The sequence below is a fragment of the Heterodontus francisci genome, chromosome 4 (assembly GCF_036365525.1).
Source record: "Heterodontus francisci isolate sHetFra1 chromosome 4, sHetFra1.hap1, whole genome shotgun sequence".
In the NCBI taxonomy this organism is placed as follows: Eukaryota; Metazoa; Chordata; class Chondrichthyes; order Heterodontiformes; family Heterodontidae; genus Heterodontus; species Heterodontus francisci.
In genome coordinates, this window is record NC_090374.1 from 133,219,033 (window position 1) to 133,234,521 (window position 15,489).

Genomic DNA, 15,489 nt, shown 5'->3' on the forward strand with positions numbered 1-15,489 from the left:
TCTACTGATTTAGATTTCATTTAAGTGATCAGTCCTATAAATATCACAGAGAAGAAAGACTTTTAATTTTATGTATCTTATGAGTTGCATTCATTTTTAAAATGCATGTTACCTCTTTTGCAGTTGCTTTCCTGGATCTGTGTCCATATGGGCATGGTACTATACCTGGCATTGGGGAGTCTCGTGAAGGTAAAAACAGCTACACGAGAGATTATAATGTATTATTTAACAAAGTGATTATTGATCTAGTTTATGTGATTGACACTGCATGGCCTAGGATTAGGGTGTTCGGGTGAGGGATTGCAGTTAGTTAAGGCTTTGTAGATGTAGGGATTATTCATGTTGTGTATTGAGCGGACATCTGTGGAGTTACTTCTGTATTTTCTGCAGCAATCGCACTGGACATGCCCAGAATGTAAAATCAAGTACACTTGACGTAGTTGCATTCAGCAACTATTATGTACCAGTTTCATTTCATTGAGTAGTGCATTACGCAGCGGAGTAATATGGCTCACTTGTGTCACTGTTGGATGGGGGGGGAAACAAAATCCCACACATATATGGTTAAATGTATGTATTGTGCTCTGCTTGTCAGCTGGTTATACCATCAACTATTTTCTATGTTACAAAATTGAAGACAGTTCAGCAAGTTTTAGTTAGTAAAAGATTTTTTTGTCAATAAGTGTAAACTAATAACAATTTGGCAGGAAGTATATTCAGTATAAAGTACTCTAACCAAAAACATGATTAAAAAGGCACCTTAGAGTATCTCCATGATCGCCATAATTTCCTCGAAACTATTATTAGAGAGACCCTACAGTCCAGTTCTCCTGACCAGAGATTTGTCCAGTGCATCTGTGTCTTCCTGGCTATCAATGCGTTAATATAAGAGTGCCATATTTCCTCTTCCTGAATGTTGATTTCAATGCTAGAATACAACTGGAAAGATGAATACCAGTCAGGGCTCAACACTTGAGGTAATGCAACATTAAGAACAATGCAGTATAAAAATGGAAGATCAAAATACTATGGATGCTGGAAATCTGAAATAAAAACAGAAAATACTAGAAATACTCATCAGGTCTGGCAGTATCTCCGGAGAGAGAAAAAGAATTAATGTTTCAGATCGATGACCTTTTTTATTACAGATTAAAAATGGAATGGAATGGTAGAGAATTTGCACATATGCCAAGGCTTGGGCTACTTAATTAATGTATGTTGTAGAATTGGGGTTCTCATTTGCTTAGTATGTATGCATTGGGGTTGAAAGGGCAACAATTCACAGCAACCATGAAATGTGTACCCCATCAACTAGCCAACACTTTCAGGAGAAATGGTTGGAAAAAGGAGGAAAAAAACTAAACAAATCTTGAGTAGGTTCAACCGTGATTCTGCAGATAAATCTATGTTTGAATGTATTAGACAGATCCTGAAACAGATTTGACTCTTATTCATTTGGATTGAAGCAGTGCAACTTATCATGTTGTTTGATTTATTCTGAATAAATGTATTGTTTTGCACTCTAGATGTTAATGAATGTCTGGAAAACCCTGGAATATGTTCAAACGGCCATTGTATCAACACAGATGGATCCTTCCGATGCGAGTGCCCAATGGGATACAACCTGGATTACAGTGGAGTTAATTGTGCCGGTAGGGAAATCGTTACTGGTCATTATCTAGTAAATAAACTAAATCAATGGTGGGTAAGATTCACTTTTGATGAGGGCGGAAACTAGTAGTTGTGGATCGGCCACCGTTCATACATCCTGTCAAGAAAACCCTATATGCCAAATGAGAAATATTAATTTAATCAGTTGGAAACTTACATTCGACATTTAATGGAGAAAAATCTTGCAATTACCTTTTTACAAAAACTATCAGCCAGGATGGCCACTGCAATTTGCATCTCAAATACCAGGAGATTGAACTGGAGACAAAAGTCTAACAAGATGCCCAGCTAGGACAATGGCTTGCTCTAAGTGATAGAATTGCCTGAAATGGCTTCATTAGCATGGCAGTCAAGGCAATCCTGACATATTGACTTTGAAAGAGCAAACCCCCTCCAAGTGTGAACTGGCATCCTGGGGCATATGGAACCAATTCCTAACCTTGAGTTTCATTCCAGAAAACCTGAAGCAGCCATGTGACCATCTGTCCATCTCAGGGGAAGCTGGTTTTGTTTCCCTTGGACAAAGAGACAAGTCATAACTGAGTGTGCAGCAGAAGAGAAGGCTGCAGGCTTCCCTTTTTCTCTCTCTCTTTCTCTCTCTCCCCAGAACACATCAAGTTTGAAAACCATCTGCGACTGTGGACCCTCCAAGCCTACAGACTGCTACAGCCAGCGAGCAGGGGAAGAGAACCAACTACAATTCTGCCTTCAGGAAAATCCTGAGCAAAGCAGGCCAACCACAAAGTGCACTTTGACTTCAAGAGTACAACTCCAGCCAGCCAATCACCAAATGATCCACTTCACAGACTGTGTGTTTAAGTTCCATTTATTCTGGACTTTAATCCAACCACCAAATCTGTTTTTCCCTCTGTAATCTATTTTTGTCTGTGTGATTCTTGTGAATGTGTAGCATAGTTTTTAGTATTTTTAAATCAGGGTTAGAGTGTTAGGTATAATAAACTTACCTCTTTCTTGGTTAAACTCAAGAAAACCTGTCCAATTGGTTCGTTCACAATCACAGTAAAGGTAAAAGGTAAAACACTCAGGGAGGTGGTAAGCACAACCACTTTAGAGAGTCATTGAGTGATACAGCACTGAAACAGGTCCGTCGGCCCACCAAGTCTGTGCCGACCATCAACCACCCATTTATACTAATCCTACATTAATCACATATTCCCTACGACATCCCCACCTTCCCTCAATTCTCCTACCACCTACCTACACTAGGGGCAATTTACAATGGCCAATTTACCTATCAACCTGCAAGTCTTTGGCTGTGGGAGGAAACCGGAGCACCCGGCGGAAACCCACGCAGTCACAGGGAGAACTTGCAAATTCCGCACAGGCAGTACCCAGAACTGAACCCGGGTCGCTGGAGCTGTGAGGCTGCAGTGCTAACCACTGCGCCACAAAGGAATAAAGCTTGTTGCGACCAAATAAGAGGAAGGGGCAAAAGGGGAGCCTGAGACCCCCTCCTCACCTGGCTGTGACAGAAATTTGGGGGCTGTAGTCCGGGATCGTAACCTAATGACAAATGAAAAATAGGAAGTGGGAAACCAAATTGATTCCTCGTAAAAAAGAAAAAAAATTTTAAACTTCGGTACAAGTTTTCTTGTGATTTTTGCTGCTAGAATACTAATATGTACACACACGAGGCCAGTGCCTTCCCAAGCCAAGGTGAAGTAACTTGGGACAGTTAAAAGGCCTTAGCTATTGAAGAGTTGAGGAATGTAGCTGGGCAGTTAGGGATTACTTTCCATGCAAAAGCTAAGAAATCCAAAATCCTAAGACTTGTGTCCAACCATTTTTCACTTGAAGCTAAAGATTCAGAGACAGGGTTAGAGTCAGAAGCAGACAGGGTAATGTTAGCTAAAGTACAATTATAACAGAGGAAACTTGCATTGGAATTCCAGTGAGAGAAAGAGCAGAGAGAGTATCAAGAAAGGGAAAAAGAGAGAGCTTTCCAATGGGAGTTAAGGCAACTAGAACTAACAAGGGGGCGATCCAATACCCCCAGTGAAAGCATGACTAGTGAAGGAGCTACTCCAAGCTCAGGGTTCTGTGTTGAGCTCTTAAAGTTTGCCCAGTTGATTCCAAAGTTCAATAAGGGGGTCGTGGAAGCATTTTTCATCACTTTTGAAAAGCTTGCAAAACAGCTGAAATGGCCAGCCGAGAACTGGACCCTATTGTTACAAAGCAAGCTAACAGGAAAAGCCCATGAGGTTTATTCACTGTTGCCAGATTATGAGATGATTAAAAATACTCTCTTAGGGGTGTATGAGCTAGTACCAGAAGTGGACCACCAGAAATTCCAAAGCCTCCAGAAACAGCCTAACCAAACTTACCTCGGGTTTGAAAGAGTTAAGCAGCTTGCTTCTAACCAGTTGCTAAGGGCACTTAAGGTATAGCCACATATGAAAACCTCAGAGGGGTGATCCTTCTCGAGGATTTTAAAAACTCACTTCTCCTTTCTATTAAAACCCACATAGAGGAACAAAAGGTTCAAAGAGCCAGGCAGGCCACAGTTATGCCTGATGAATTTACCCTTGTACATAAGTCCCAGCCACCTTCCAAAGGCTGATGAACCAGGTAGTGGCTGGCCTACCCTCTGTGTAGTGTACCTAGATGATTCGCTGGGGTCCAGTTAGTCCAATTAGATAAAAGCAAAATACTGCGGATGCTGGAAATCTGAAACAAAAACAAGAAATGCTGGAATCACTCAGCAGGTCTGGCAGCATCTGTGGAAAGAGAAGCAGAGTTAACGTTTCGGGTCAGTGACCCTTCTTTGGAACTGACAAATATTAGAAAAGTCACAGATTATAAGCAAGTGAGGTGGGGGTGGGGCAAGAGATAACAAAGGAGAAGGTGCAGATTGGACCAGGCCACATAGCTGACCAAAAGGTCACGGAGCAAAGGCAAACAATATGTTAATGGTGTGTTGAAAGACAAAGCATTAGTACAGATTAGGTGTGAATACACTGAATATTGAACAGCAGCAAGTGCAAACCTGAAAAAAAAACCTGAAAAAAACAGTGGGTAAGCAAACTGAACAAACTAAGATGAAATGAAATAAATGCAAAAAAAGATAGTAAAAAATGTAAAAAAGAATGTAAAAAAAAGGAAGAAAAAATAACTAAAAATGAAAGTAAAATGGGGGGCTGTCATGCTCTGAAATTATTGAACTCAGTGTTCAGTCCGGCAGGCTGTAGTGTGCCTAATCGGTAGATGAGATGCTGTTCCTCGAGCTTGCGTTGATGTTCACTGGAACACTGCAGCAATCCCAGGACAGAGATGTGAGCATGAGAGCAGGGGGGAGTGTTGAAATGGCAAGCAACCGGAAGCTCAGGGTCCTGCTTGCGGACTGAGCGGAGATGTTCCGCAAAGCGGTCACCCAGTCTGCGCTTGGTCTCCCCAACGTAGAGGAGACCACACTGTGAGCAGTGAATACAGTATACTACATTGAAAGAAGTACAAGTAAATCGCTGCTTCACCTGAAAGGAGTGTTTGGGGCCTGGGATAGTGAGGAGAGGGGAGGTAAATGGGCAGGTATTACACCTCCTGCGATTGCAGGGGAAGGTGCCCAATTAGATGCCCTTTTTCAACAGTTACAGTCAGCTAACCTAGTAGTAAACCTCGCAAAAAGCGAGCTTGCTAAAGCTCAAGTGGGCATGTTGTAGGTCAGGGTCGACTGCTGCCAGGGCAGCAGAAGTACAAGCACTGATGGTTTTTCCCATCCCCACAACAAAAAGGGAAATCGTGCATTTTCTGGGGCTGTGCGGGTTTTACCGCAAGTTTGTTCCAAACTTCAGCACTATAGCTGCCCCACTGACAGATTTACTGCAGAAAAGGGGCAAGGTAGTGTGATCAGAGAGGTGCCAAACTGCTTTCGAGAGGTTAAAAGCCATATTAACAAACAAACTGGCTCTGGCAGCTCCCAACTTTAATCAACCCTTTAAAGTGGCAGTTGATGCTAGTGACCTAGGAGTAGGTGCTGTCCTGCTCCAAGGCGATGTGGCAGGCATTGAGAAGCCAGCAGGGTACTTCTCCTAAAAGTTAAACTGACACCAAAAGAGATATTCTACTGTGGAAAAAGGGATGCTGTGAATGTTGCTAACTCTCCAGCACTTTGACATCAATGTACAAAATGGATATTTAAGGGCATTTAAGTGGTCATTGGATAGACATATGGATGAAAATGGAATAGTGTAGGTCAGATGGTCGGCGCAACATCGAGGGCCGAAGGGCCTGTACTGCGCTGTAATGTTCTAATGTTCTAATAATCCTCTAACTTCTGTGGAGAAATTCAAAAATCAAAATGCCAGGCTATTTTGATGGAGCCTGCTCTTACAACCCTACCATTTAAAAATTACCCACATTGCAGGGAAAAACAATGTAATCGCTGATGCATTGTCCATGGTCTGCCCCAACACATAACCATCCCAAACAAACTCCAAAAAAAGAGAAAATTAAATCAGCATTGCTAATGCAGAAAAAGCCAGCTGCAACAATTCTAAGATTAATGAGTGAATTTGAGGAGTGAGTGAGTGAGTGAGAATGAATGTGTGTTTTCTTTTCTTTTCCACCCCTTTAATGAAATGCTCCTATCATTGCATTTCATTTTGTGTTGTATAGAGATGTCAAGAAAACCCTATCTGCCATATAATAAATATTAATTTCATCGTTTGGAAACTTATAGTAGACTTTTAATGAAGAAAAATCCTGCTCTAACTTTTTAATAAAACTGGTAGCCAAGATGACCACTGCAATTTGCATCTCAAATACCAGGAGATGGAACTGGAGACAAAAGTCTAACAAGAAGCCCAGCCAGGACAATGGCTTGCTCTAAGTGATTAAATTACCTAAAATGGCTTCATTAGCATGGCAGTCAAGGCAATCCTGACTTATTGACTTTGAAAGAGCAAACTCCCTCCAAGTGTGAATTGGCATCCTGGGGCATATGGAGCCAATTCCTAACCTTGAATTTCATTGGAAGGTTCCAGGAAATCTGAAGCAGCCATGTGACCATCTGTCCATCTCGGGGGAAGCTGGTTTTGTTTCCTTTGAACAAAGAGACCAGCTGTAACTGAGTGTGCAGCAGCAGAGAAGGCTGCAGGCTTCCCTTTCTCTCTGTCTCTTTCTCGCTCCCAAGAAAATATCAAGTTTGAAAACCATCTGCGACTGTGGACCCTCCAAACCTACAGACTGCTACAGCCAGCGACCAGGGGAAGAGAGCCAACTACAATTCTGCCTTCAAGAAAACCCTGAATAAAGCAGGCCAACCACAAAGTGCACTTTGACCAACCAAGGACTTCAAGAGTACAACTCCAGCCAATTACTGAATCATCCACTTCACAAACTGTGTATATAAGTTCCATTTATTCTGGACTTTAATCCAACCACCAAATCTATTTTTCCCTCTGTAATTTGATGGTGTGTGTGTGATTCTCACATAAATGTGTAGCATAGTTTTTAGTATTTTTAAATCAGGGTTAGAGTGTTAAGTATAATAAGCGTACCTCTTTCTTGCTTAAACTCAAGAAAACCTGTCTGATTGGTTCTTTCACAATCACAGTAAAGGTAAAAGGTAAAACACTCACAGAGGTGGTAAGCACAACCACTGTTTAAAAAGGAATAAACCCTGTTGCAGTCAAATAAGATGAAGGGGCAAGTGGGGAACCTGAGACCCCTCCTCACCTGACCGTAACAACCCAGACCGATTTCCTTTCCAATGACTTCAATGCCGAGTAAAATCAAGCAGGGTGTATAATGGTTGGCCAGTGTGCTACTGCTAGTTTTCTGTCCCCGCTGAGAGTCAAAATTACCTCATTATGTGAACTGATACTGCAGTCATCTCATTACATCACATGCAAACATCAAGCATGTTGTATATGTTACATTAATGCTGTACATTTCCAGATTCTTGTGTGTACATTTACCAGTACATATTGAGGATGTACACTTGTAATTTTATATTATAATGTTATAATATTGTAGTGCACAGTGGTTCAAAGTATTCTCACTAAAAATCGAAGCTCATTTTCTCAAAATGCACATAATGTGTTGCTTTCCCCAAAAAAACAGACACTGATGAATGCTCGATTGGCAACCCCTGCGGCAATGGCACTTGCACCAATGTAGTTGGTGGATTCGAATGCAGTTGTGACGAAGGATTTGAGCCAGGTCCAATGATGACTTGTGAAGGTAAGAAGTGACTTTTATTGATCAGTTTACAGTTGGCAATATGCTGTATTAGTAAATTTAAAACCATTTTCAAGGACTTTCTGCTTTTGCGGAATTCTGGAACATTTTTGGTGGGGTCAGATTTCGATCATCCACAAGAATGCTCGGCTCATCTTGGCAGAATTTCTGGGGTAGGAGGTATATGCATTTTTTGGGCAACTTTCAGGTCTCTGCCAGGGGGTGTTGAGTTGAGTGGAGAAGTTAGCTATGGCAAGTCTCCAAACACTCTGTGCCGGCTAAACAAATCAAGCATTTGTCTTTAAAAGTCAGCATTAGAGTCTGTTCAAATTGTTGTCCTGTACTCAACTGCATAGACTTTCTGACCCTTTGACTTTTAAATCTCCCTCCCCCATTCCCCATACAAATACAGAATATCAAAGGCATAGCAGTGTCTTTGGGAAGATTGTGTTATATAGCAAAAGGAACTTCCAGTGGAAAATACTGGAAGTGATCAGACAGTTAGCAGAACGGTTACTGACAGTTTTTGCCAGATTTTGGTGAAGCAAGTCCGACAAAGAATCTATCCTTAACTTTGCATTATATTATAATTGGCAATTTTACTGTAAGAACTAAAATATCAAGTGCATATACCCAGCAGGAAATCTAACCTGCATAGAACACATATTAGGAAATTGCAGGCACATTTTCCTCCCTTACAATTAAGTGCCCATGTCTTTTTATAAAATCAGCCCTGTAGGATACATGAGATGACTCCAGTGCATCAGGCAGCATACAGAACCATTTCTGGAGGTGGTTTTCTCCTCTGTTATCTGCCACCAATTTTTCTGATGACTGGTAGATTATTTACAGTTCTGTACTTTGTTGGGTGAAGTTCACTGATCCCAAAGTCCCAGTAAGGTCCCATGCGAGAAGGGAATAGGGGTTTGGAGAACTGATGATAGAATATTGTAGCCCTATGTCAGAGTGTGTGGTTCCCCACTGGGAGTCACAAATCAATTAATTTACCTTTATAAACACACTTTTAAATCTGTACTTTTTCTATGTGCTTCTATATCGATATATATTCCATTAGTAAGCACAGTTGATATACGTGCCAATAAAATGATGGTAGTAAAGAAATCACTACTATTCCTCTCTCCCTGCCTGAAAGAAAGCCCAAAACAGTCTATAATCCTGTTGCTGGAATTCTCAAGATGTGGTAAAGAAATCCATGCCAGTGAATTTTGCTAATTTGCTGATGATACCATTTACAGAGCATGTTGCCAAGATGGCTCTGTGTGTGTCCTATGAGTCTGTGAGTGTTCTCATAAGACACAATGGCCTAGAAATGTGGCAAAAGAAGTTTTTTTAAATGCTGAACAAATCTCTTAAACCTCCCATATAGCAGACAGGAAACGTGTGCTCAAATGAGCCAGCAGTGCCACCAGTGCTACCAGTGCTCATACCTGAAACTTGAGTTAGGTCTTAAAGGGACCACCTGTTAGACTGCAATGAACACAGTAAATGTTTAAAATATACTTACTTGAATGTGAAGCAGGAAGGAGCAGGAGTGCTCTTCCAAACACCATATTCATATTATGTGGGCCAGTCACTGCTCACACCCCACCCTGTGTGCCATTGCTACCTCCCTTTGTCCACTGCTACTTTCTGACCTACTTCCCTCCCTCTACCCATCATTACCTCTCCCTGGTCCCCCCGAAGCACTTATCTGTGGGCCGCTGCAGGTGTCGTGGCGTCCCGATTCTCCATTTCCCTTTACCAGCGAGTTGCTTAGTACTGCATTGCAGGGGCTGAATTTAATGCGGCCGTTTAAAGAGGGCATGGGGAACGGAGAATCGCATTGGAGCCATTTGCCTGGAAATCCAGTGTCCTGACTTTGGTTCTGGATGAAGTCAGAGGCAGGGGAAAGCACCAAGGTGGCATTGCCGCCCCAATGTGACAGGAATCTCATTTAAATTGCCGAGCAGACGATTGTAATGAATTCGCATCTAATCAACCTCAAATAAATTGTGGGCTCGTGATGTAGTGGACAGCGGGCAACACTCGCATGCCTTCGAGTTTACAGCCGTTATGAGCTGGCGGCACCAAGGCGAACGGCTTCAGTGCCACGATGGGAAAGCAGTCATTAACAGCACTGCCTAGGAGAAGAGGTGGTTGTGAAGGCCAGTGTCGGACTGTGTTACGAGGAGGGGGGGGTCCGGGTCTCGGGGCCTTTGACAGGGTTCCCAGTCTTGTGGTCTCTGTCAGGGATTCCGGGTCTTGGGGTCTCTGACAGGGGTTCCAGTTCTGAGGGTCTATGACAGGGGGTTCCAGGTGTCAAGTTCTCTGACAGGAGGTTCTGGGTCTGCAAGAGAGGGGGCCTGGGTTTGGGTGACTCTACTGGGTGACCAAACTGTTATGTGAAATCCCCATACTGCTGGATGAGAGGGTTGGCTATCAGCAAATGTTGGCACTGAGGCGTATCAGGGAGTCCACTGGGAGAAGTGCCAAAAGCTCAGTTGCCAGGACAGGGCCTTGACAGCAGTCTGAAGGCCTATTGGTCATCTGGCATGGGTCTCATAAACCCTGTCTTTTTGGACCCCTGTGGCGTAATGCGGTGACTTGGACAGAGGGAGGGCCAGGAGGCAACTGCGCCTGCCAATGAAGACCAATGAAGCACCACCAAGAGTGACAGCAGCTATGATGCCTACATACTATGACAGTCCCAGATGCCACAGCTTTTCAGACCCCCTGCTCACCTTCAGGGATGGATTCTCAGGGACAAGGGCTACCCATATCATTTGAAGAAATGGCTACTCATGCCTGTAAGGAACCCTTGCAATGTAGCAGAGGAGAGATACAACACTTTCCATAGCTCCACCCAAGCAACCATCAACAGGCCGTTGGGCTGCTGAAGATAAGATTCCGCTGCCTCGATTGATCTGGTGGAGCCCTGCAGTATGCCCTATTGAGGGTCTTGTGCACTGTGGTGGTCTGCTGTGCTCTGCACAATCTAGCATTGCAGAGGGGAAAGAGACCTTACATGGACATGAGATGCCTGAGCCTCAATCCACCAACGAAGAAGACACAGAGAAGGGAGAGCATGAAGCGACAGCAGCTGGGCTGGAGGCAGGCTGCTGATCAGGCTGCCCCTTAGCCTGTGATGACGTCGGCGGCCGTCCTCTGGCTGCCTCAGCCCTGGAAGGCTTTGGTTGCCCAAGTGTTTCCTGCCCTGGTGCAGGAGTGTCCTCTGGCATCGCAGCTGCTGGAGCTGGGCTCACTGGCAGAGGGGCTGAGGAGCCGATGTCCACACTCATAGCACCCTGAGGGGCGCCCCCAGCTGTGGAGGTCAGCCTCTTCTTCTCCCTTTCAAGGCTTGCTTGAACCTCCCCGTTCAGCAGAGACGGACAAGGAGCGGGAGACGATTCCAAGCGCCTAGTTCTTCTCTCACCTTGCCGCTGCTGCATCGAGCTCATGACCAAGGCGATGCGTGCAGGTCTGCATGCATCTGTGGAATATGGCTCTCCATGAGGGTCACCAACCTCTCAATGGACAAATCTATGCACTCACATGCCTGGGACATGGCAGCAGTCATGGCATGGATGGACTCCTCCATTGTCCGCTCATAGCTTCGCATTGCCTCTGGCATCTCCGCCAGATATTGCCTTACCTCTCTCTGCAACTCCAGCATACCCTGTGCTGTCAAAACCAGAGGCTCGTCATCAGCCTGGGGCTCAGCTTGAGCCTGGCAACTTACAGTTCTTCTACAATCAGAGGCCTCGTCTGTCTCAGCCTCAGTCAGCTGTTTGGGTGCAAGTGCCGTGCTCTCACCAGCTTGTGACCCTGATTCTACAGCTGAGCGGAAACCCACCAAGGTGAAAGTATCTGCACTGGTGGAAGGTGCAAGAGAATCATGGGAAAGTGCTTCCTCCGACTTCTGATCCTCCGCAGAGGTGGAATTTTGCCCCCCTTCCACCGGAGTCTCCTGTGGATGGCGACCTGCATGAGAGAACACAAACGTGTGGATTATGATTAGCAGATCATGGAGGCCTCCATAAGTGAACTGTGTGTCGATGGAAGTCAATCCTCGCTCTCTAGTGTGGAGACTCGAGTCTCACCGTCCGCTATCGGGCAGCCGCCCTGTGTTCCCACCAGCTCTAGTGCCTCCTCCTCACCTGTGGAAAGAGGCCTGATGTCTAGCATCCCTCTGCCAATCCAGGATGTCTCCATCCTGTTACGGGCCCTGTTGTCCTGCAAGTGGAAAGAGGGAGATAGTCATACCTTGCAGAGAGATCAACATGATAGCTCTGCTAGTGTCAGCCCCTCATCCGCTACTGGCGTTTCCGACAGAACACATCCTCCCATCAGCTCTCAAAGTAGTTAATGGGGGTGAACTGTGAAAGAGTGTGGCCTGTGACGAAGATTCAGCCATGCATCTGTCAGGATGAGTTAATGCTTAACCCCCCCTTGCCCACAATTTTGTGTTACCTCCCTCCCCATTTCCCACTTCCTCCCACGTAGCCACATGCAAGCTCTAAAAAGGAGGGAGGTAAGGAGAAATCACCTTGGTGGAACGAAGATGGTCGTTGACCCTCTTGCGGCACTGAACCCATGTCCAGGGGGTGACCCTACAGCTGCTTACTTCCTCAGTGATCTCCATTCAGGCTTGCTTGATTAGGCTAGAGGACCTCTTATTGCCATCACTGGGGAAGAGGATCCCCCCCTTCTTTTCCTTGCAGCCTGGAGGAGTATCTCAAGGGAGGCATTGCTAAACCAAGGGGCCACCCAGTGTCTTCCTTCTGCCATGGTTGCTGCAGGCTCAGGTGCAGGTTGACTATCAGGCAGCAGAAGGGGTCCTGGGTTAGCAAATGTCACACTTGCAGGCACTCTTTTAAAGCAGGCAGGAGTGAATGCAGGGCTGGTAGGCCTTTAAGTATGGACCCTGCACCTGCTTCAGGTGATCTGACGCTGTATTCGGCGTCTTGCCTCCCACCCCTGCTGCTTGATTGTGGGGGGGGTTGCTCGGCGTCTCCAATACGTAAAACGGCCGCCCGCCACATGATCGCAGTGGGGTGGCCGACCACGTCACAATCGGGAACAGCGCCCCTATTTCTGGTCCCGCTGCCACTGCCAGCAGCAGGATGACTAAATTTAGCCCTCCATGTTTTACCAGCCCAGGCTGGGTGGGATGGTTGGTGATCGAGGCTGGATGGGGGAAGGTGAGTGATCATGACTTGAGGAAGAGAGGACATCACAGCTGGAAAGGGGAACTCAGAAATCATAACCGGGATTTTACGAGGTGGTGGCCCTGTCCACCGGCTGTAAGTTGGGGGCTAGCCTGCCTCCACTGACCCTGGAAGCCACGACTGTATTTTATGGTTCCCAGGCAATTAACTACCTGAGATCATGGCTTCTGCCCCTCTGAGGCAGGATGTCCCACCTTCAAAAGCTGCCGGCCAATTGGAGGGAGGCAGCAGAATAAGGCAAGTGAGGTTGGGCGCACCGAGGCCAATAAGCCAGGCACCAGCAAAGGGGAGGGGTGTCAATCGCGAGGGCAGGGGGATGGTGTTCCAGTGGGGGTGACCTGTGCCGCTGTTGGGGGCCCTCCGTGGGGCACAGGGTGCCCAATCAGAAGGTGCCCCCCCACCTGCACTCCCCCCCCACAACCCGGCCATCAGGTTTAACTGGATGGCCTCCCCAGATGGCGAAGTGTCCATTGGCTGCTGCTGCTAAAATACTAGCAACAGTGGACAGAGGCACTTAAGTGGGCATTAATTGGGGGGAGGCAATGGGCAGGGCACCCCGTGCCATCCCACCCGATTTTACACCCTCCCCGCCTCTAGCGCACTCCCGGGGAAGGGCATAAAATTCCATCCCAAAGGTTTCCTTGAGGGGCCAGACTATGGCATTCCTTCTCCTGCTGGCTCACAAGGAATGCTGGAAAAGCTACTTAGCTTATGCAGTCAGCAGCTCTCAACTTCCTTTCACTGCTGTTTCCCGTCCCCTGGAAAACCTGCTCATCAACAGTGAGTTTTAAATCGGCTCCCAATTGCACTGTGGAAGGCAATTAATAAAGTATTCATCACCCGATGTGACACTCAGACTCCAGAAACTTGCCACTGTAAAACAAGCAATGGGTGTGAGTGCGACAGGTTGGGGTTGAGTTTCAGTATTTTGACATTTGAAGGTTTAACTCCCTCCCTGACCGTCACTCGCTCATCATGGCGAAAGTAACTTTGAGGCTACTCTTTGAAGTACTGACAATTCTAGGATCAAAAATTGTTGTGACCATTTACTAGAGAGAAGGATTAAGCATAATGAAATATATATTAAATATTCCAACAGATATATATGAGTAAGGAAGGCATTTTTTGCTAGTTTTGAATAATCTTTAGGTTTTATAAAGAATGTCACTTTACCTCTTGAGGTGATAAACATTTATTCATATATAATCATGTGCATGTTCTGATAAAGTACTTTTTATGCAATACAGTCCTTTGGAGCAATTAAGTCACACTCTGTTGATTCTTCATAAAGTTTTAAAAAGATGCAGAGCTGGTCTTTCCTTTGGGTTAGTTGTAATGGGTCATTGTTTGTAGTAAAAGTTAGTTCTCATAAACATTTTCTATTTTTGGCAGTGAATCGAGATTAGAAGAATGAGTGTCCAAACCTATGCAGGCTGAGTTTGAACCACTAGCATTAGAGTGTAGAGAAAAAAAATACTTTCAATTGGCTATAGCTCATTACTAATGGCCAAAATCCCTCTCCAAGACAAAAGAAAAATTGTGCAGCAAGTTTATTTTGCAGAAGAAAGTTCACACTACACAGTTGAAAGGAACCCTAAAAAAATTAAACCCTTTTTTTTTCTCCTCCTGTCCAGGATTAGTGACCTCTTATAGTATTCACCCCCTTTAGATATGTTTTCAAGTGCTTGTCTCTGGGGCCAGCTGGGATCCATTATGTGATTTGCAAACCTGACACATGCAAATATGCAGGAATTGCCCCCTTGTTTAGCTTGTGTAATCAGAGGCATGGTGACAGATTTGTCGGTCCATACTCTTTTGGGTGTAAGATGCTGTCAGTGCTCTACGGTCACGTAGTTTAAATTTATTCAGTTTAATTCAGTTTAATAATTCAGTTGAAGAGAAAATCTGCATCAGCTGTCCACTGCACCCTTTAATGTAAAAGGGCTTTCAAATTGCTGAATTGCCCAGTAACTTGTCTACCTGTAGCACAGACACAATATGGGAAGTGAAATTTCATTATGATTATTGGTTATTTGTTGTTTTCTGACAGTTACCTTGGACCTACTCAGACTTAGACTGAACAGTTTGTAATTCTGAAACGTGGGAATCCACCGTACCAGTAGCTGAAAAAATGAAATGCTTTTGAAGTGCCCTAATTTCTATCTTGTTGTTTCCTTTTCTATTCAGACATAAATGAATGTGCCCTGAACCCACTTCTGTGTGCATTCCGCTGCATTAACACCTTTGGTTCCTATGAATGTACATGTCCTACTGGTTATACTTTGAGGGAAGACAGGAAGATGTGCAGAGGTGAGGACAAATGTCAGAGAACAGAGACAGCTGTAACTGTCTGCAAGTTGAAAAGCATAAGACTCATACAGGATATGACCAC

General features: G+C 44.9%; 1 protein-coding gene across 1 annotated transcript in view; it reads left to right on the forward strand.

The window, feature by feature from the left end:
• Nucleotides 1–15,489, forward strand: part of LOC137369253 (fibrillin-2-like) — a 496,406-nt gene that overhangs the window by 415,996 nt on the left and 64,921 nt on the right. The window contains exons 51-54 of the mRNA XM_068030179.1: nucleotides 124–189; nucleotides 1,527–1,652; nucleotides 7,753–7,872; nucleotides 15,285–15,407. Of these exons, the coding sequence (XP_067886280.1) occupies nucleotides 124–189; nucleotides 1,527–1,652; nucleotides 7,753–7,872; nucleotides 15,285–15,407 (435 nt within the window). The remainder of the gene's footprint in view (nucleotides 1–123; nucleotides 190–1,526; nucleotides 1,653–7,752; nucleotides 7,873–15,284; nucleotides 15,408–15,489) is intronic.